Source organism: Saccopteryx leptura, chromosome 6 (genome assembly GCF_036850995.1).
Source record: "Saccopteryx leptura isolate mSacLep1 chromosome 6, mSacLep1_pri_phased_curated, whole genome shotgun sequence".
Classification (NCBI taxonomy): domain Eukaryota; kingdom Metazoa; phylum Chordata; class Mammalia; order Chiroptera; family Emballonuridae; genus Saccopteryx; species Saccopteryx leptura.
Window position 1 is genome coordinate 28,109,991 of NC_089508.1, and position 22,254 is coordinate 28,132,244.

General features: G+C 39.5%; 1 protein-coding gene across 8 annotated transcripts in view; it reads left to right on the top strand.

Annotated features, from left to right (window-relative positions):
• Positions 1–22,254, top strand: part of NUMB (NUMB endocytic adaptor protein) — a 177,174-nt gene that overhangs the window by 95,221 nt on the left and 59,699 nt on the right. For all 8 annotated transcript variants that reach the window (XM_066343083.1, XM_066343080.1, XM_066343086.1 and 5 more), the window contains one exon: positions 1,212–1,352. In XM_066343083.1, coding sequence (XP_066199180.1) covers positions 1,227–1,352 — 126 coding nt within the window. In that variant the 5' untranslated portion in view covers positions 1,212–1,226. The remainder of the gene's footprint in view (positions 1–1,211; positions 1,353–22,254) is intronic.

Sequence of the window (22,254 nt, forward strand, 5' to 3'; positions counted from 1 at the left end):
GTGTGGTATGATTGATTTGTTTTTGTGAAGTAGTTAATTCAATAATAGTTCTTCTGTGGCATTTTGCATTTTAAAATACAAAGTGATTTTCCTCAGGATGCAAACTTTGATTTTCAAGTCTTTCCTTAGTGTCTTGTGGGAATTAATGTTACATCCCTTGCTATTTAACCCTCGTGACAGAGAGGATGTTTCTTTTATGTAGCTTTGTCACTCATTTTCTCAAGTTAAGATCTCTCTTAGGCGGATTGAGATGCTTAGCAATGCTGCTTAACAAAAAACTGGAGGTTTTGGTTTTAGATTTTGAGATTTGCTCTGTAAAGAGACACTTATTCATTATGTGTCTTCATTGGTTCTTGAATGTTCTATTGTTTCTTATCATTTAGTTTTTCCTTCCCTGCAGTTTTGTGATTTCTGCTGCACCTTTGAAAGCATTAGAGAAGTGCTTCTTCCAGTAACAAAACAAAAAACTTATTATAGGTTTAACACTTTTTAATTTACAGTTAATGATGAGATTTGGACTACTTTCATATCTGTATTGATTATAGATATGAAAGTATATTCTGAAGTCATAATACTTGCAAGAAATTTTCTTAGAATAATTTTATCCTAGTAGAACTTTTAAATTAAAACTTTAAGTACATTTAAACAAAACTTTATTCCCTTTTGTAAAGCATCTTTTTATAAAAAGGTGATTATATCCTTTCTTTTCTTAGTAGCTTCAAATATTAACCAAAAAGGTCCCCAAATTTTTAGAATAAATAAATAGAAAAATAAATAGAAAAACATGTTTTAGAATAAATATTTTCCTAATAAGTATGAAAGTTTTCAGAAATTGTTAGCAGTCTATAATCTGGCCTCCATGAACACATTTTCATTTTCAGGAGTGAGAATGGATTTGAGAGGTAGATCAGTAGGGATACTCATATATTTCATTACATTTAAAGTGCTTGAAAGTTCTCAGAAAAACATCTCTTCAAATCCTAAGAGGTCATTTGTTGTTTTACAAGACTTGTATTATAGTTGTCTTCAAAATGTGAAATGACTTGTATGAGCTTAGTTTACTCTAAAAGGAAGTATACTAATTGCTCATTTTCCCCCAAGACAAAATCTTTACTTTGGGATGTTAGTTTTTTATTAGCATTGTAATTCAATGTTTAACTATATGAGTAGGTAATAACTTCTTTTCCATATTTCTTTAACTCTGTCTGCAGGTTGTAAAAATTAAAATGAACAAACTACGGCAAAGTTTTAGGAGAAAGAAAGATGTTTATGTTCCAGAGGCCAGTCGTCCACATCAGTGGCAGACAGATGAAGAAGGGGTCCGAAGTGGAAAATGTAGCTTCCCAGTTAAGGTAAAAGTTCATGTTTCTATATGTGGAAAAGATTTGACATTCTTTTGTATGGAAAGTCCCATTAATAAGGACTGTTAAAAGAAACCCACTAAGATTAATACCTTCATGTTCTGCTTCAATGGTAGAATTAATAAAATAGGTTATAATTAATTAGTATTTTTTCTCTTTATAGTGAAAGAAGGTGTTTCCTTTATGTAGCTTTCTCAACATTTTCTCAAGTTGAGATCTCTTTTAGGCTGGTGGAGGTGCTTAAATCCTTTGGGGAAAGAATGAGCGATGATACACAGAAAACTGGAGGTATTGGTTTCAGATTTTGCAGTTTGCTTTGTAAAGGAGCACTTATTCATTATGTTTATTCATTGGTTTTCTAAACCAAAAATTTTATTTTGGAACAGTAGTTTTTTATTCATATGGTAATTGAAAGTTTAAATATATGAGAAGGTATATAATCTGGTATAAATCTGGAATAATCACAAATAAGGTCACTTCTGATGAGAATACTCATCTTGAAATACCTAAAATACTTCAAATTATCAAGAATCAAATTAATTTCTGCAAGATATGCTGGCTAAGTGGCAGGGCAGAAGTAGTGAGGGTCTGCTTTCTTTCTTTTTTTTCTTTTTTAAGGTTTTATTTATTCATTAGAGGGGGAGAGAGAGAGGAAGAGGGGAGGAACAGGAAGCATCAACTCCCATATGTGCCTTGACCAGGCAAGCCCAGGGTTTCGAACTGGTGACCTCAGCATTCCAAGTCAACACTTTATCCACTGTGCCACCAAAGGTCAGGCAAGGGGATCTGCTTTCTTAAAGACAGACCTGGTGTGTGCTAGAAAAAGTTTAATCAGAAGAGTTAAATCAAAAGGGCTTTTTTTTTTTAATCTTATAATTTTTAATAATGTAGAGCCTGTTTATATCAGTATATTTTAACCACTGGTCTGAGGACCCATGCCAGTCTGCAGAAGAGTTATCCACCCTGATGTCATATGAAGGATATAGAGTTTGGCAGTTGAAAAACTCTGGTAAATGAATGCCTTTGTTTGTCAGAACAAGAAATGGAAGCTCCAAGGTTAAGAACATAGTGAAGATCTAGAGAAAGGGGTGCTGTTCAGGTGCTTTTTCTTACTACTTCTTTTGTGTGTGTGTGTGTGTGTGTGTGTGTGTGTGTGTGTGTGTGTGTGTGTGTGTGTGTGTGTGTGACAGAGACAGAGAGTCAGAGAGAGGAACAGATAGGGACAGACAGACAGGAAGGGAGAGAGATGAGAAGCAATTCTTCGTTGCGACACCTTAGTTGTTCATTGATTGCTTTCTCATATGTGCCTTGACCATGGGCTTTCAGTAGACCGAGTAACCCCTTGCTCAAGTCAGCGACCTTGGGCTCAAGCTGGTGAGCTTTTTGCTCACACCACATGAGCCCACGCCCAAGCTGGCAACCTCGGAGTCTTGAACCTGGGTCCTCAGCATCCCAGTTCGATGCTCTATCCACTGTGCCACCGCCTGGTCAGGCTTACTACTTCTCAACACTGGAGAAGAAAGGTCAATTTTAAGGACATGGGAGAACTGTACATGCTATACTGGTTAGTGAAATAGGCCATTTATAATTATATAAGTGCACTGTGATATGTATTAGTAGTGTGGGGCCTAAAACAGAAGGATCTAGTCCAAAATGTTAATCTCTTGAGGAAAAAATTTAGTTTAATATAAAATGTGAACTTTTTTCTCTATTTTTTTTCTATTATTTTGTGTGAGTATTCTTAATTGTGATTGTCTCTTCCTTTTTACTGCCTTGGTACTGTTGATTAACCCTTTGAATAGTGAGTTTTTTTTATGCTCACTGACCCCTGGGGTTGAGGTTTTTTTTTCAAAAAATGAAATTAGTTCCAGATACAGTTTTATTAACTTATAATCATGTTTGTTTGATAACCAATTTATAGAAACAAGAAGAACATATATTTGCCAGATACAGTTTTATTAACTTATAATCATGTTTGTTTGATAACCAATTTATAGAAACAAGAAGAACATATATTTGCCTTTTTTTAATGTTGCCTTACACGTATACGATCATACTCTGGATGGTCAGGAAGCATGAGGATGTACATGAACATCTGTACTACTCAAAGGGTCAAAACATGGACTAAAGCTTCAGAAACAAAGAATCTATATGACAGGAAAAGTGATTTTTAGAATCTACAGGTCAAATAAATACGTGGTTTTGAAAATATACAGATTTTTCCATAGTGTCAATAAATATTTTTCTAATCACTTAGCTTTATTTACTTACCTCAATTGTGGAAACTTCTTTTATAGGAATAATCATATTTTAATTTTTAATGTTTAGTATAGTATGAAAAAAAGAAAAAACACCTCTCCAACATAAAAACTAACACTTCTCTACTGCCCTCCCCCTAGAAGTTGGCACATGTTGTTATAAAAGTTGAATATGTAGTATGTAGAAATGAGCCCTAGCCTGACCTGTGGTGGTGCAGTGGATAAAGCGTTGACCTGGAAATGCTGAGGTCGCCGGTTCGAAACCCTGGAGTTGATGCTTCCAGCTCCTCCCCCCCTTCTCTCTCTCCTCTCTCCCTTTCTGTCTGTCTCTCTCTCTCTCCTCTCTAAAAATGAATAAATAAAATAAAAATTAAAAAAAAAAGAAATGAGCCCTGGCAGGATAGTTTGGTTAGTTAGAGCATCATCTGGAAGCACAGAGGTTGCTGGTTCAATCCCCGGTCAGGGCACATACAGAAACAGATTGATGCTCCTATTTCTCTCTCTCTTTTTCTCCCTCTCCCTTCCTTTCTAAAATGAATTTAAAATTTTTTTTTAAGTATGAACACTCTTATACACTTTTGGTTACTCGGAATATAAAATACAACCTCTTGGCAAAGCAACTTGTAAATATCAGGTAAAACTTTTTTTTATATAATTTTTATTAATTTTAATGGGGTGACATCAATAAATCAGGGTACATATATTCAAAGAAAACTTGTCCAGGTTATCTTGTTATTCAATTATGTTGCATACCCATCACCCAAAATCAGATTGTCCTCCGTCACCTTCTACCTAGTTTTATTTGTGCCCCCCCCCGCGCCCCCCCCCCCCCCCCCCCCCCCCCCCCGTTACCACCACACTCTTGTCCATGTCTCTTGGTCTCATTTTTATGTCAGGTAAAACTTTTTTTTTTTTTTTTTTTTTCTGAAGCTGGAAACAGGGAGAGACAGTCAGACAGACTCCCGCATGCGCCCGACCAGGATCCACCCGGCACGCCCCCCAGGGGCGACGCTCTGCCCACCAGGGGGCGATGCTCTGCCCATCCTGGGCGTCGCCATATTGCGACCAGAGCCACTCTAGCGCCTGGGGCAGAGGCCACAGAGCCATCCCCAGCGCCCGGGCCATCTTTGCTCCAATGGAGCCTTGGCTGCGGGAGGGGAAGAGAGAGACAGAGAGGAAGGAGAGGGGGAGGGGTGGAGAAGCAAATGGGCGCTTCTCCCATGTGCCCTGGCCGGGAATCGAACCCGGGTCCTCCGCATGCTAGGCCGACGCTCTACCGCTGAGCCAACCGGCCAGGGCCAGGTAAAACTTTTAAACGCACTTTTCATTTGACCAGCAATTTTATTTTACATTTAAGAATTACATTTAAGGTATACTGACATAAGTGGTCATCTGGCATTGTTTGTAATAACAAAAATGTAGAAGTAAATGTCCATTATTCTAGGATTAGACTTTGAAATTATGGTCTCTTTTAAGTGGGATTCTTTGCTGCTGTTAAAAAAGGATAAGGTAGATCTATATTCATGTATTCAGTAAATTTCTTTGAACACCTGCTATGTGCCAGACATGCTAAGCAAGGAAAAAAAGACATAGTTCTTGCTCTTGTGGCATTTATAGTCTCCTTGTGTAGGAGACAGCCATTAATGAGATATTTGTGTTAATAATATTTTATTACAAACTGAGATAAATACTTTTAAAAAAAGGGAATCTGGCTCTTTAAGAACATGTAACAAAACATTACCTAGACTAGAGGAGCAGGGAAGGCTTCCCTGAGAAAATCAAGTTTAGCCTGATTTCTAAAGATTGAGTAGGGATAAATTAACTGAAAAGGGAGGCAGAGCATTTCAGAATTACGGAAAGTGTGTATAAATTGGCCCTGATGACGGGAGGAAAGAATGGCGTCAGGAGCCTCAGGAAAGCTCTAGCATAGGAAGCTGTATGAGATGAACCTGGAAAGAAGTAGGGCAGAGCTGTGTAGGCCATGTTAAGAATTTTGGACTTCAAGGGTAATGGGGAACCATTACTAATTTTATTGTGGTAAAATATACGTAACACAAAATTGACCATTTTAACCATTTCTAGGTATACTACAGTGATTGATATTAAGAACATTCATGTTGTATAATCATCACCACCATTTATCTCCCATTGCTGAGATGGTCTTCTTTGTGGTTGGAAGTAGTCCATAGTGGATGCTAGGGGTCTAGTGAAAAGTTACAACAGTAATCTAGAGGAGAAATATAATGGTAGGTGGAAATAGGGTGGTGACTGTGGAGATGAAAAGAAATGAAGAGAGAAAGGCAACAGTTGAAAAAGGGTGGTATTAAGGATGATGCCTAGTTTCTTGTCTCAAACTGATAGGGATGATCATTAACATAGACAATGAAAGAGTATTCTCTGCCTTTGTTTATACAGAAAGATGACTTTATGTATATATTATTAAATAATAAAGGCAAGATACAGAAAAGCATATATAGTGTATTTATAGTTAAAAAGAAAAATATACAGGGTGGGGCAAAAGTAGGTTTACAGTTATGAGTATGTGAGACACCGTTGATTCTAATTTATTAATTATTGTATTATTTTTTATATGAACAACTATAAGAAAAACCCTACTTGTGTCCTATCGTGCATATATTTATATATATGTAATAATACATGGGAATGAAAGATTGGGGATCTTTTACTTTTCAATGTATATCCTTTGGAACTTGTGACATTTCTTGTAGTCATGTATCATTTTTAATAAATAAGCAGGGAAACCAATTAAAAGAATGGCTGTCATGTAGGCAGTCTTCTGCATGCATAATGTTTCCTTTCAAAGCTGCCTCACACTGTTACTTTTTGGAAGATACTTTAGGTGGTAAGTAAGGATTTTCTAAACTTAAGTTAATGTTCAATCATGTGTGATACCAATGAATAAATTAACTGAAGTGACAGTTGGTTGAACAGATACATTGTATTCATTTCTAAGTTTGCTAGCATGCTGGCAATGACAGCTACATCATAATTTGCTCTTCTGTCTGAAACATTAAAAATTTGGAAAAACATGTCTTTGGATCAGAGCAATAAGATATTTCAGATAAGCATTTAACATAAATTGTGAAATGTTAATGCTTTAGTCATCCCAAGCATTTCAGTTACTCATGATTTGCCCTATATTTTGCAAAGAAGTTTCAACTTTAATCAATAACTCTTCATTTCTTTGTGGCATACTATGCAGTAAGATTTCAGTTACAGATATTATTAGGGGATAGTTTGTAATAATCTGATTACTTTAAACCAGGACTCAAACTCCACTGGTCCTGACTTAGAGGGTTATGCTCCTTTTTTTTTTTTTTAATTTAAATGAGAGGAGAGGAGATAGACTCCCGCATGTGCTCCAATCTAGATCCACCTGGTGGACACCCCCCCCCCCATATAGGGCCAATGCTCGCAACAGAGCTATTTTTAGCACCTGAGGCAAAGGCTCTGTAGTGCCATCCTTAGTACCCAGGCTGATGCGCTAGAATCAATCGAACCATGGCTGCAGGAGGGGAAGAAGAGAGAGAGAGAGTGAAAGGGGGGGGAGGATAAGCAGATGGTGGTTTCTTCTGTGTCAGACTGGGAATCGAACCCAGGATTTCCATATGCCGGGTCAACACTGTACCATTGAGATTACCAGCCAGGGCCAGAGGATTGTGTTCCTAAGCACTATATTGTAACTTTATACCATGTTTGTGAATTAAAAATTAGTTTATTAAAAGTGTTGAATATAATTTAAACTTAAAAAAGTGTTTTTAATCAAAATATTACATACTTGTGGTTATAAAACATCTTTTTACCCCTAATTCCACTCCCCGGTGACACTCTTAATCATTATTTGTTTCTACCATGGGTAATATTTTAGTTTCTTAGGTAATATGATTTTACTGCCTTTTCTTTTTATTTCTTTCTTTCTTTTTTTTCTTTTTTTTTTTTTTACAGAGGCAGAGATAGACAGGGACAGACAGACAGGAACAGAGAGAGATGAGAAGCATCAGTCATCAGTTTCTCGTTTCACGTTGCGACTTCTTAGTTGTTCATTGATTGCTTTCTCACATGTGCCTTGACCGCGGGCCTTCAGCAGACCGAGTAACCCCCTGCTGGAGCCAGCAACCTAGGGTCTAAGCTGGTGAGCTCTTTGCTCAAGCCAAATGAGCCCGCGCTCAAGCTGGCGACCTCGGGGTCTCAAACCTGGGTCCTTCCGCATCCCAGTCCGACGCTCTATCCACTGCGCCACCACCTGGTCAGGCTCTTTTTTTTTTTTTTTTTTTGAAGTGAGACAGAGACAAAGACAGATAGGAAGGGAAAGAGGTGAGAAGCATCAACTCATAGTTGTGGCACTTTTAGTTGTTCATTGTTTGCTTCTCATTCATACCTTGATGGGGACTCCAGCCAAGTCAGTGACCCTTTGCTCAAGCCATCGACCTTGGGCTTCAAATCAGTGACCTTTGTGCTCAAGACAGTGACCATAGGATCATGTCTGTGATCCCACACTCAAGTTGGCAACCATGCACTCAAGCTGGTAAGCCTGCATTCAAGCCTTATGAGCCCTTACTCAAGCCAGCAACCTTCAGTTTTCGATCCTGCGTCCTCAGTGTCCCCGGTCAATCGATGCTCTATCCACTGCGCCACCACTGGTTAGGCTTAATTTAACCATATTTATCATTGATTTTCCACTATAAAGAAGTGAAGGGATAACTCATACATCCTGCCCTTCCATCTTCTCTTTGCCATTTCTCCATCCAGACTTTTGGTTGGAATTAGATTATATGTATATTTAGCTTTTCTATTGTTGTTTAATCCTCATAGAATTTTTTGTTTTATTAATATTAGATGGTATATCTTGATTCCTTACCATGTAAGATAAAAATATTAAAATCCCTTACTCTCTTACCTTCAAATTCATATCAGCTATGCTTCTCTTTTTTTATTTTTTTTTTTATTTTTTTTCATTTTTTCGAAGCTGGAAACGGAGAGGCAGTCAGACAGACTCCCACATGCGCCCGACCGGGATCCACCCGGCATGCCAACCAGGGGGCGATGCTCTGCCCCTCTGGGGCGTTGCTCTGTTGCATCCAGAGCCATTCTAGCGCCTGAGGCAGAGGCCACAGAGCCATCCTCAGCGCCCAGGCCATCTTTGCTCCAATGGAGCCTCAGCTGCGGAAGGGGAAGAGAGAGAGACAGAGAGGAAGGAGAGGGGGAGGGGTGGAGAAGCAGATGGGTGCTTCTCCTGTGTGCCCCGGCCAGGAATCGAACCCAGGACTCCTGCACGCCAGGCCGACGCTCTACCACTGAGCCAACCGGCCAGGGCCTATGCTTTTCTTTTTTTTTTTTTTTTCTTTTTCTGAAGCTGGAAACGGGGAGAGACAGTCAGACAGACTCCCGCATGCGCCTGACCGGGATCCACCCGGCATGCCCACCAGGGGGCGATGCTCTGCCCCTCTGGGGCGTTGCTCTGTTGCATCCAGAGCCATTCTAGCGCCTGAGGCAGAGGCCACAGAGCCATCCTCAGCGCCCAGGCCATCTTTGCTCCAATGGAGCCTCAGCTGCGGAAGGGGAAGAGAGAGAGACAGAGAGGAAGGAGAGGGGGAGGGGTGGAGAAGCAGATGGGTGCTTCTCCTGTGTGCCCCGGCCAGGAATCGAACCCAGGACTCCTGCACGCCAGGCCGACACTCTACCACTGAGCCAACCGGCCAGGGCCTATGCTTTTCTTTTTTTTTTTTTTTTCTTTTTCTGAAGCTGGAAACGGGGAGAGACAGTCAGACAGACTCCCGCATGCGCCCGACCGGGATCCACCCGGCATGCCCACCAGGGGCGACGCTCTGCCGTGACCAGAGCCACTCTAGCGCCTGGGGCAGAGGCCAAGGAGCCATCCCCAGCGCCCAGGCCATCTTTGCTCCAATGGAGCCTTGGCTGTGGGAGGGGAAGAGAGAGAGACAGAGAGGAAGGAGGGGGTGGGAGTGGAGAAGCAAATGGGCGCTTCTCCTATGTGCCCTGGCCGGGAATCGAACCCAGGTCCCCCGCACGCCAGGCCGACGCTCTACCGCTGAGCCAAGCGGCCAGGGCTATGCTTTTCTTTTTAACATTGTATAGGTCAAAAGCATTTTCACTCTGTCCTATAGCCATAAATTATCTCCTTTTGTCTTGAGTTTATTATAAAATTTTTCATTATTATGAGTGTTATCTCTTAATGTAGAGCTAAGTAATGTGCTACTTTATTTTCTCTATAAGTCTAATAATTTATCAATAAATTCAAAAGATATTCACTGAGTGCCGGCTGTTAGCCAGGCAGTGTTCTAGACACTGGGAATACAGCAAACAAAACAGACTAAGTCTCTGCACAGTGCATACATTCCAGTGGGTGTTTTAACAGTGAACAAATAAATATGTATAATAAGTACCTGATATATCAAGATGGAATTAGGTATAAAGGGAGTGCATGGTCGGGAATGAGGAGCCTGAAATTTAAAATAGGATGGTCAGGGAAGCCCTCACTGAAAAAGTGACTTTTGAGGAAAGAACGTAAGAAAGCAAGCATTCAGGTATCTGAGGAAGCAGATTGTAGACAGAAGAGGAAGCAATGCAAAGGCTCTGGGGCAGGAGAGTGCCTGGAATGTTGGAGGCACAATGAGGAGGACAGCGTGTTTAAAGCAGATGGTACAGTAGAGGTGAGATCAGGTAAGTAGCAGGGTGCCTGATGGTGTGGTTTAGTACTTTTCAATGCTATCAGACCTATCGCCTGTATTTTTATTACAAATATTTTACAAAACTTTGGGCCAGAGCCCAAAACTTTTTATACCATTCTAAATAAAATGTCTGTATAGTATAACCTACTTGTGCTTACATAATTAAATATATAAATAAGAAACAAAAGAAAATTTAATAAAATTATACCAGCTTGTAGACACTTGGACATAACTACACTAGAAAACAAAGTAGTACAACTTGATGTAGAATCACTGTGGGTGAGACAGCTGCAAATGTAGACTGATATGATATATTGGTAATTCATGAACCACAAGTGGACTTCAGTTGGTGATATTATTTTTTGAAATGGTAAACAACTTCTGGTAAAATTCTTATCAAAGTACAATCTTCCTTTGATTGACACAACAGTTGCATTTGTGCAGAAAAATACTGTGGTGTGTTATATGTAAAATGGAGTTAGGACCTAACCTAAAATAATTACAAGTTTTTATCTAATTTATTTATTTATTTATTTATTTTTGTATTTTTCTGAAGTTGGAAACGGGGAGGCAGCGGGATCCACACGGCATGCCCACCAGGGGGCGATGCTCTGCCCATCTGGGGCGTCGCTCTGTTGCAACCAGAGCCATTTTAGCGCCTGAGGCAGAGGCCACAGAGCCATCCTCAGTGCCTGGGCCAACTTTGCTCCAGTGGAGCCTTGGCTGTGGGAGGGGAAGAGAGAGACAGAGAGGAAGGAGATGGGGAGGGGTGGAGAAGCAGATGGGCCCTTCTCCTGTGTGCCCTGGCTAAGAATCGAACCCAGGACTCCTGCATGCCAGGCCGATGCTCTACCACTAAGCCAACCGGCCAGGGCCTTATCTATTTTAAATGAATGTCAAGACATTCAAATGTCATATAGGTAGCAAGAAGTTTGTCATCCATGACCCCTTGCTGATTACTTATAAATAATTTTTCCAGTTATTGTTACCAAAAATGCCCCCATACATTTTCTTCTTTTTTTTTTTTTCTTTACAGAGACAGAGAGAGAGTCAGAGAGAGGGATAGACAGGGACAGACAGACAGGAACGGAGAGATGAAAAGCATCAATCATTAGTTTTTCGTTGCACGTTGCAACACCTTAGTTGTTCACTGATTGCTTTCTCATATGTGCCTTGACCGCGGGCCTTCAGCAAACTGAGTAACCCCTTGCTCGAGCCAGCGACCTTGGGTCCAAGCTAGTGAGCTTTGCTCAAACCAGATGAGCCCGCGCTCAAGCTGGCGACCTCAGGGTCTTGAACCTGGGTCTTCTGCATCCCAGTCCGATGCTCTGTCCACTGCGCCACCGCCTGGTCAGGCGCCCCCATACATTTTCTAAACTCTCTCCTTTGAAAAACTCCTGCTGCAGGGCCTTACAGACCATTTTATTTACAGTGAAATGGGAAGCCACTGGAGAGTTGGAACAAAAGAGTAACATATGACTTATATCAATACTTTAAAGGGATAGCTTTGTTGGGCTGAGCAAGGAGGAAAGCAGAGAGATTAGTTAAAGGCTATTGTAGAAATCCAAGTGAGAGGTAATGGCCTACTTAAGAATGATAGCAGTGGGAGTGGTGAGAAGGTGTCAGATTCTGGATGCATTGTGTAGATAGAGCTGGTAGCATGTAGTGATAGACTAGATTTATAAAGTGTCACAAAGAGAAAGTGAAGTGATTTGAGCAGTTGATAGTATAGAGTGGCCATATATTATTTTAGGGAAGGCTGTTGGTGGAAGAGTACCTTTGTGAGTGAAGATTAATACCAAGCATTCAGTTTTGATTGTTATAAATGGCATCTTTTAAAACTTTTCATTTTTTGCTTATGGCTTTTTTTTTTTTTTGACAGAGAGAGAGGGACAGACAGGAAGGGAGAGAGATGAGAAGTATAAATTCTTCATTGTGGCACCTTAGTTTTGTTCATTGATTGCTTTCTCATATGTGCCTTGACTGGTGGGCTACAGCAGAGTGGGTGACCCCTTGCTCAAGCCAGTGACCTTTGGGCTCAAGGCAGCAACCCTGGGGTCATGTCTGTGCTCCCACGCTCAAGCTCGCAACCCCATACTCAAGCTGGTGAGCCCATACTCTAGCCAGATGAGCCAGCGCTCAAGCCAGCAACCTCAGGGTTTGAAACCTAGGTCCTCTGCATCCCGGTCCAGCACTCTGTCCACTGCACCACCGCCTGGTCAGGATAATTCATTAAGTATTTCAAAATGGTGATATTCCAAGTCTGTCAACTCTTCTTCTTTTTTCAGCTATAATATTTCTATGAAGTCAAATTCTCCATATCTTCTGTTTGGTTAGCAGTGGTACAGTTTAATTAGGAAAAGCAGTGTAATTTCATTTATGCAACAAATATTGAGCTATGAGGAAGATCAAGCCCCACTTCAGCTATAAGCAACATTACCAAAATGAATGACTCTCCCTATTTGATCAACCACCTTTTTTTAAAAAAAGAGTAACGCCTGACCTGTGGTGGTGCAGTGGATAAAGCGTCGACCTGGAAATGCTGAGGTCGCCGGTTCGAAACCCTGGGCTTGCCTGGTCAAGGCACATATGGGAGTTGATGCTTCCAGCTCCTCCCCCCTATCTCTCTCTCCTCTCTCTCTGTCTCTCTCTCTCCCTCTCTCTCTCCTCTCTAAAGTGAATAAATAAAATAAAAATAAAAAAAGAGTAACAACATGAACATAATGTATTTAAGAGCAGTAAACTATAAACCATTACTTAAATAAGAGAGTTGCAGAAGTAAAGTGAGATGGTTGAAAGAAGATAGTGAGATAATTGAAAGATCTAGAAATCAAAAGATCGGAGTTATTTTCTTGGTTTTGTTAATTTGTTATGTGACCTTGTTTAAATCACTTAACTTTAGTCACCTAGTGTCACATTTTAAAGATGAAGTATTTGGATATCTTTATTTTTAGCTTTAAACTTATGTGATTAGTTTTATAATACATATTCTTACATCAGATGACTTGTTTGAATGAAATTAATACTCTAAATTTACTCTATATTTAAAGAATAGCCCGGGCTCTGGCTGGTTGGCTCAGCTGTAGAGCGTCGGCCCGGCATGTGGAAGTTGGGGGTTCAATTCCCAGCCAGGGCACACAGGAGAAGCACCCATCTGCTTCTCCACCCCTCCCCCTTTCCTTCCTCTCTGTCTCTCTCTTCCCCTCCTGCAGCCGAGGCTCCATTGGAGCAAAGTTGGCCCAGGTGCTGAGGATGGCTCCATGGCCTCCGCCTCAGGCGCTAGAATGGCTCTGATTGCAGCGGAGCAATGCCCCAGATGGGCAGAGCATCGCCCCCTGGTGGGCATGCCGGGTAGACCCCGGTCTGGTGCATGCGGGAGTCTGTCTGTCTGCCTCCCCGCTTCTCACTAGAGAAAAATACAAAAAGAAACAAATAAAAAATGGCCCACATTAATTTGATTTTATTACAATACTTCTGTTTGATGAAAGGCCCCAAACAAGTTTTGATGTGTCAAGCACATCTGCACCCTATATTTGCTATATACCATGAGCTATGTATATATGATAATAGGCCTGTTTATAGCATTTTATAAATTAATGACTATTATGTCACTTTTTGTTGATGTTGAGAACTGCTCACTATACAGTCTCTCACATAAGAGCTCTGCATTTCTTCTCATGAATAACATTACTAAAATGGGTAAAATCTACTTTTTAAATAATTTTTTCAATAAAAGGGAAAAATGACTTCATCCAAGAATGAAATTCCACATAATAGTTCTTCTGAAGTCCATTTTTTTTGTGAATAAAGTCCCTTGCTTAGAGGGAATTTGAAAAAGGCATACAGACAAAAGAAGTCCCAGTGTCAAATATTTTAGCCATTAAAGCATAAATCAGCTGCAATTCTTCAGAGAGACAGTGTCTCAGAGAAGAAAAGGGACCTCTTTAATAATGTTTATTTCAATGGTCATGTTTTTCTCACAGTCTATTAAGACAGAGGAATGATTTCTATCTTCACATTTCTAAACTAAATTATGCCACTAAGATTCAGTCCATATAGGAGGTATTTTTGTTCTCTTCTTTCCACCAAGTCTACCCTCTTTTTTTGGTTGGCATAAATACCCATATGTGAGTTGAGTTGGTCAAGATGATAGAATAAAATTCCTTGGAAACACTTTGAAATCTGTATTCATTGCTTAGCATCTAAAAGTAACTCAGAGATTATAAAACTGTACTTTCTCATTCTTTTATTAATATAAAATGGAAACAGATTAAATAACTTGGAGGTAGTACTAGAAGTGAGCCTTTAAAAAAAAAAAGGAAAGCACATATACTAGAGATAGGAAGTTGGGGAGACCAAGCTACAGGCTCGAATTATGTGAATACTGTATAGTTAATGGTGATAAATTTGAAAATTTAGATTAACTAAGAATGTTCTAGGAAAACATGCATTGCTAAAATTAGTTAAAGTGGAAGAAAAGTTGAAGAGACTCCTAACCATGAAGTAAATAAAGTTTTTAAAACTATTTCCCCTAAAAGAGTGAGTATAGATGGTTTCACAGGTCACTTCTTTCAAAATCCTGAAGAATAACTCTTATGCTATTTATACTACAGTGTGTAGAAGTGGGGGGAAAGGATGGTTTTTACTTTTTTTTTTTTTTTTGTATTTTTCTGAAGCTGGAAACGGGGAGAGACAGTCAGACAGACTCCCGCATGTGCCTGACCGGGATCCACCCGGCACACCCACCAGGGGCGACGCTCTGCCCACCAGGGGGCGATGCTCTGCCCCTCCGGGGTGTCGCTCTGCCGCGACCAGAGCCACTCTAGCGCCTGGGGCAGAGGCCAAGGAGCCATCCCCAGCGCCCGGGCCATCTTTGCTCCAATGGAGCCTCGGCTGCAGGAGGGGAAGAGAGAGACAGAGAGGAAGGAGGGGGTGGGGTGAGGGTGGAGAAGCAAATGGGCGCTACTCCTATGTGCCCTGGCCGGGAATCGACCCCGGGTCCCCCGCACGCCAGGCCGATGCTCTACCGCTGAGCCAATCGGCCAGGGCCGGTTTTTACATTTTTAAAAAGCTTTTATTTATTGATTTTAGAAGAAGGAAGAGAGAGAAAGAGAGAGAAAGACAGGAACATTGATCTGGTCCTGCATGCACCCTGACTGGGGATTGAACTGGCGACATCGGTCCTTCAGGACAACGCTCCAACTGAACCATCTGGCCAGGGCTCAGATTTTTTATTTATCTATCTATCTATCTATCTATCTATTTATTTATTTATTTTATTTTTTGATAGAGACAGAGCCAGGGACAGGTAGACAGGAAGGGAGAGAGATGAGAAACACCAATTCTTCATTGCAGCACCTTAGTTGTTTATTAGTTGCTTTCTCATATGTGCCTTGACCAGGGGGCTACAGCAGAGCAGTGACTCCTTGCTCAAGCCAGCGACCTCAGGCTTCAAGCCAGCAACGATGGGGTCATGTCTGTTATCCCACGCTCAAGCCAGTGACCCCACACTCAAGTTGGTGAATCTGTGCTCAAGCCGGATGAGCCTGCACTCAAGCCAGCGACCTTGGGATTTTGAACCTGGGTCCTCTGTATTCCAGTCTGATGCTTTATCCACTGCACCACCTGGTCAGGCCGGGGCTCAGATTTTTTAATGGTATTAACAAAATTCTGATACAACCACCTAACAAAGACAGCATAAAAACAATAAGAAAATCACAGACCAACTCCACTTAAGAATATAAAGGTTTAACTCAAAGACCCACAAATGATTCAGTATTAGGAAATTTGATATAGTTCATCACATTGATTGGCCTAACAAGAATATTGAAATAGAAGCAAAGTTAAAAGACTCATGCTTTTTTATTTTATTTCAAAATTTGATACAAAGCTAAAGTAATCAAAACATTTAGCTCTGGCATAAGGATTATGTATATATAACAATGGAATAGAATTGAAAGTACAGAAATAAGCCTGTACACTTATGGCCAATTGATTTTTGACAAGAATATCAAGACCATTTAATAGGGAAAGAATAGTCTCTTCAACAAATGTAATGGGCAAACTGGATATTTGCATAGGAAAAAAGAATTTAACTTCCCTACATCACACTCTATACAAAAATTAAGATAGATCAACAATGTGAATATAAAAGTAAAAATCACAAATCTTTTAAAGCACAGTTTCAATAAAACAGATCTCTCCAGTTATCAGAAATTAAGAAGGACTTGGAAAGCAAGGCAGAAATCATGCTAACTGATGGAGCAGCCTGAGAGGGAGAGGATTTAGGAGCTAGAGCCTTGGGGGGCTTTGAAGATTTTATTTATTGATTTTACAGAGAGAAGGTGGGGAGACAGGAAATACCAACTCATAGTTGCTTCACTTTAGTTTATTGATTGGTTGTCATATGTGCCTTGACTGGGAAAGCCCAGGTTTTTGAACCAGCAACCTCAACTTTCTGGTCAAGGCTCTATCCACTGTGCCACCACAGGCAAGGCAAGAGCCTTTGGGTTTTTTGTGTGTTTTTTTTAAATTAATTTTAATGGGGTGACATTGATAAGTCAGGGTACATATGTTCAGAGAAAACATCTCTAGGTTATTCTGACATTTGATTATGCTGCATTCCCATCACCCAAAGTCCAATTGTCTTCCGTCACCTTCTAACTGGTTTTCTTTGTGCTTCTCCCGCCCTGAACCCCCTCCCTCTCCTCCCCCCCACCCCATAACCCCCACACTCTTGTCCATGTCTCTGAGTCTCATTTTTATGTCCCACCTCTGTATGTAATCATATAATTCTTAGTTTTTTCTGATTTACTTATTTTGCTCAGTATAATGTTATCAAGGTCCATCCATGTTGTTGTAAATGATCTGATGTCATCATTTCTTATGGCTGAGTAGTATTCCATAGTATATATGTACCAAAGCTTTTTAATCCACTCGTCATCTGACGGACACTTGGGCTGTTTCCAGATCTTCGCTATTGTGAACAATGCTGCCATAAACATGGGGTGCATTTCTTCTTTTCAAACAGTGCTATGGTGTTCTTGGAATATATTCCTAAAAGTGGGATAGCTGGGTCAAAAGGCAGTTCAATTTTAAATTTTTTGAGGAATCTCCATACTGTTTTCCACAGTGGCTGCACCAGTCTCCTTTCCCACCAGCAGTGCAGGAGGGTTCCCTTTTCTCCACATCCTCGCCAGCACTTATTCTGTGTTGTTTTGTTAATGAGCGCCTTTCTGACTGGTATAAGATGATATCTCATTGTGGTTTTAATTTGCATTTCTCTAATGATTAGTGATGTTGAGCATTTTTTCATATGCCTATTGGCCATCTGTATGTCTTCTTTGGAGAAGTGTCTATTCATTTCTTTCACCCATTTTTTGATTGGATTGTTTGTCTTTCTGGTATTGAGTTTTACAAGTTCTTTATAAATTTTGGTTATTAACCCCTTATCAGATGCATTGTCAAATATATTCTCCCATTGTGTAGTTTGTCTTTTTATTCTGTTTCTATTGTCTTTAGCTGTGCAGAATCTTTTTAGTTTGATATAGTCCCATTTGTTTATCCTGTCTTTTTTTTTTTTTCTTTTGTATTTTTCTGAAGCTGGAAACGGGGAGAGACAGTCAGACAGACTCCCGCATGTGCCTGACCGGGATCACCCGGCACGCCCACCAGGGGCGACACTCTGCCCACCAGGGGGCGATGCTCTGCCCCTCTGGGGCGTCGCTCTGCGGTGACCAGAGCCACTCTAGTGCCTGGGGCAGAGGCCAAGGAGCTATCCCCAGCACCCGGGCCATCTTTGCAATGGAGCCTTGGCTGCAGGAGGGGAAGAGAGAGACAGAGAGGAAGGAGGGGAGGAGGGTGGAGAAGCAAATGGGTGCTTCTCCTATGTGCCCTGGCCGGGAATCAAACCCGGGTCCCCCACACGCCAGGCTGACGCTCAACCGCTGAGCCAACCGACCAGGGCCTGTTTATCCTGTCTTTTATTTCACTTGCCCATGGAGATAAATCGGCAAATATTATATATTACTGCGAGAGATGTCAGAGAGCTTACTGCCTATGTTTTCTTCTAAGATGCTTATGGTTTTACGGCTTACATTTAAGTCTTTTATCCATTTTGAATTTATTTTTGTGAATGGTGTAAGTTGGAGGTCTAGTTTCATTTTTTTGCAGGTAGCTGTCCAATTTTCCCAACACCATTTGTTGAAGAGGCTGTCTTTACTCCATTGTATGCTCTTACCTCCTTTGTCAAATATTAGCTGTCCATAAAAGTGTGGATTTATTTCTGGGTTCTCAGTTCTGTTCTATTGATCTATATGCCTGTTCTTGTGCCAGTACCAGGCTGTTTTGAGTACAATGGCCTTGTAATATAACTTGATATCCGGATGTGTGATACCTCCCACTTTATTCTTCCTTTTCAAGATTGCTGAGGCTATTTGTGTTCTCTTTTGATTCCATATAAATTTTTGGAAAATTTGTTCTATATCTTTGAAGTAAGTCATTGGTATTTTAATCGTTATTGCATTGAATTTATAAATTGCTTTGAGTAATATAGACATTTTAAAGATGTTTATTCTTCCTAACCATGAGCACAGTATATGCTTCCACTTGTTTGTATCTTCCCTGATTTCTTTTATCAATGTTTTACAATTTTCCGAGTACAAGTCTTTAATCTCCCTGGTTAAATTTATTTCTTAAATGTAATTTATTCCTTTATTTTTTTGGTTGCAATGGTAAAGGGGATTGCTTCCTTAATTTCTCTTTCTGACAGTTTATTGTTAGTGTATAAAAATGCCTCTGATTTCTGAGTATTAATTTTATATCCTGCCACCTTACTGAATTTATTTATCAGGTCCAGTAGTTTTTTGACTGAGACTTTAGGGTTTTCTATATACAATATCATATCATCTGCAAATAATGATAGTTACTTCTTCTTTTCCAATTTGGATGCCTTTTATTTCTTTTTCTTGTCTGATTGCTGTGGCTAGCACTTCCAGAACTATTTTGGATAAGAGTGGTGAACAACTGCCTTGTTCCTGAATTTAAGGGGATTGCTTTTAATTTTTGCTCATTGAGTATGATGTTGGCTGTGGGTTTGTCATAGATGGCCTTTATCATGTTGAGGTATGTTCCCTGTATTCCCACTTTGCTGAGAGTTTTGATCATGAATGGGTGCTGGATTTTATAAATGCTTTTTCTGCATCTATTAAATTATCATGTAGTTTTTCTCCATCCTTTTGTTTATGTGATGAATCACATTGATTGATTTGCAAATATTGTACCAGCCTTGCCTCTCAAGAATAAATCCCACTTGATCATGGTGTATGACTTTTTTCATATATTGCTGGATCTGGTTTGCTAATATTTTGTTGAGGATTTTAGCATCTAAATTCATCAGGGATATTGGCCTATAATTTTCTTTCTTTGTGTTGTCTTTGCCTGGTTTTGGAATCAGAATTATACTCGCCTCATAAAAGAAGCTTGGAAGTCTTCCTTCCTCTTGAATATTTGAAATAGCTTGAGAAGGATAGGAGTTAGTTCTTCTTTGAATATTTGGTAGAATTCACTTGTGAAGCCATCAGGCCCAGGACTTTTCTTTTTTGGGAGTTTTTTGATAACTGTTTCTATCTCATTTGTTGTAATTGGTCGGTTTAGGTTTTCTGATTCTTACATATAATTTTTGGAAGATTATATGTTTCAAGGAATTTGTTTCATCTAGGTTGTCTAGTTTTTTGGCATACAGTTCTTCATAGTATTTTCTTACAATATTTTGTATTTCTGTTGTGTCAGTTGTTTTTCTCCACTCTCATTTCTAATTTTATTTATTTGAGTCCTCTCTCTTTTTTTCTTGGTGAGTCTGGTTAAAGGTTCATCCATCTTGTTTACCTTTTCAAAGAACCAGCTCCTGGTTTTATTGACCCTCTGTATTGTTTCTTTAGCCTCTATGTCATTTATTTCTGCTCTGATCTTTATTATTTTCTTCCTTCTACTACCTCTGGGCTTTATTTGCTGTTCTTTTTCTAGTTCTTTTAGATGCAGGGTCAAGTTGTTTATTTGACTTTTTCTAGCTTCTTAAGGTATGCCTGTGATGCTATGAACTTCCCTCTCAGGTCTGCTTTGCTGTATCCCATAAATTTTAAGTTGATGTATGCTCATTATCGTTTATTTCTAGGAATTTTTTTATTCTTTGATCTCATTGTTAACCCATTTGTTATTTAATAACATGTTATTTAGTTTCCAAGTGTTTGAGTATTTTTCAGTTTTTCTGTTGTGATTGATTTCTAGTTTCATGCCATTGTGATCAGAGAAAGTGCTTGATATGATTTCAATCTTCTTAAATTTGTTGAGGCCACTTTTGTGCCCTAACATGTGGTCTATCCTAGAGAATGTACCATGAGCACTTGAAAAGAATGTATATTCTGCTGCTTTAGGGTGAAAGGTTCTGAAGATATCTATTAAATCCAGTTGATATATTATGTCCTTTAAGTCTGCTGTTTCTTTGTTAATTTTCTTTCTTGAGGATCTATCTAGTGATGTTAGTGGGGTATTGAAATCCTCTACTAGTATAGTATTGCTGTTGATCTCACCCTTTAAATCCATCAAAGTCTGCTTTATATATTTAGGTGCGTAGATATTTATAACAGTTATATCTTCCTGTTGCATTGCTCCTTTTATCATTATGTAGTGACCTTCTTTATTTCTTACAATAGCTTTTGTTTCTATTTGGCTGATATAAGTATTGCTACCCCAGCTTTTTTTTCATTTCTATTTGCATGAAATATTTTTTTCCATCCTTTTATCTTCAGTCTATATGCATCTTTCGTTTTAAGGTGTGTCTCCTGTAGACAGCATATGTATGGGTCCTGTTTTCTTATCCACGCAGCTACTCTATGTCTTTTGATCAGATCATTTAATCCATTTAGATTTAAGGTTATCATTGATATGTAGTTGTTTATTGCCATTTTATTCTTTAAAACTGTATTCCTCTTTTTCTATATTCTTTTTCTCCTTTGATCTGTTTACAACAGGCCCCTTAGCATCTCTTGCAGCATTGGTTTGGTTATAGTGAATTCCTTGAGGGTTTTGTTTTTTTTTTTTTTGTCTGGAAAGCTTTTTATTTCTCCTTCAATTTTAAACGATAGCCTTGCTGGATAAAGTAGTCTTGGTTATAGTCTCTTGTTCTGCATTAGTTTGAATATTTCTTGCCATTCCCTTCTGGCCTCAAGTGTTTCTGTTGAGAAGTTGGAAGTCATCCTTATGGGGGCTCCTTTGTAGGTGATAGTCTTTTTTTCTCTAACAGCTTTTAATATTTTCTCTTTATCACTTAGCTTTGGTATTTTAATTATGATGTGTCTTGGTGTAGATTTCTTTGGGTTTCTCTTTAATGGAGTTCTCTGTGCTTCTTGAACTTGTGAGACATTTTCCTGCCTTAATTGAGGGAAGTTTTCAGCTATGATATGTTTGAACAAAGTCTCTATCCCTTGTTCTTTCTCTTCTTCTTCAATAACCCCTATGATGCGGATGTTATTTCTCTTCATGTTGTCACAGAGCTCTCTTAGTTTCCTCAGACTTTTTGAGTCTCTTTTCTTTTTTCTGCTCTGCTTTCATGCCTTCGTTTATCTTGTCCTCTAACTTGCTGATTCGATTCTCAGCTTCATCCATCCTGCTTTTAATCCCTTCCATTGTGTTCTTCATTTCTGATATTATATTTGTCATTTCTGACTGATTCTTTTTTATTATTTCAGTGTCCTTTTTTATATTTGCTATCTCTTTATTTAGGTGTTCATAATGACCATCTATTGTTGTTCTAATATCTTTGAGCATCCTGACAATCGTTATTTTAAACTCTGCATCTGGTAATTGGTTATATCTGACTCATTCAGGTCCTTTTCTGGGGATTTCTCTTGATTCACTTGTGTTGCATTT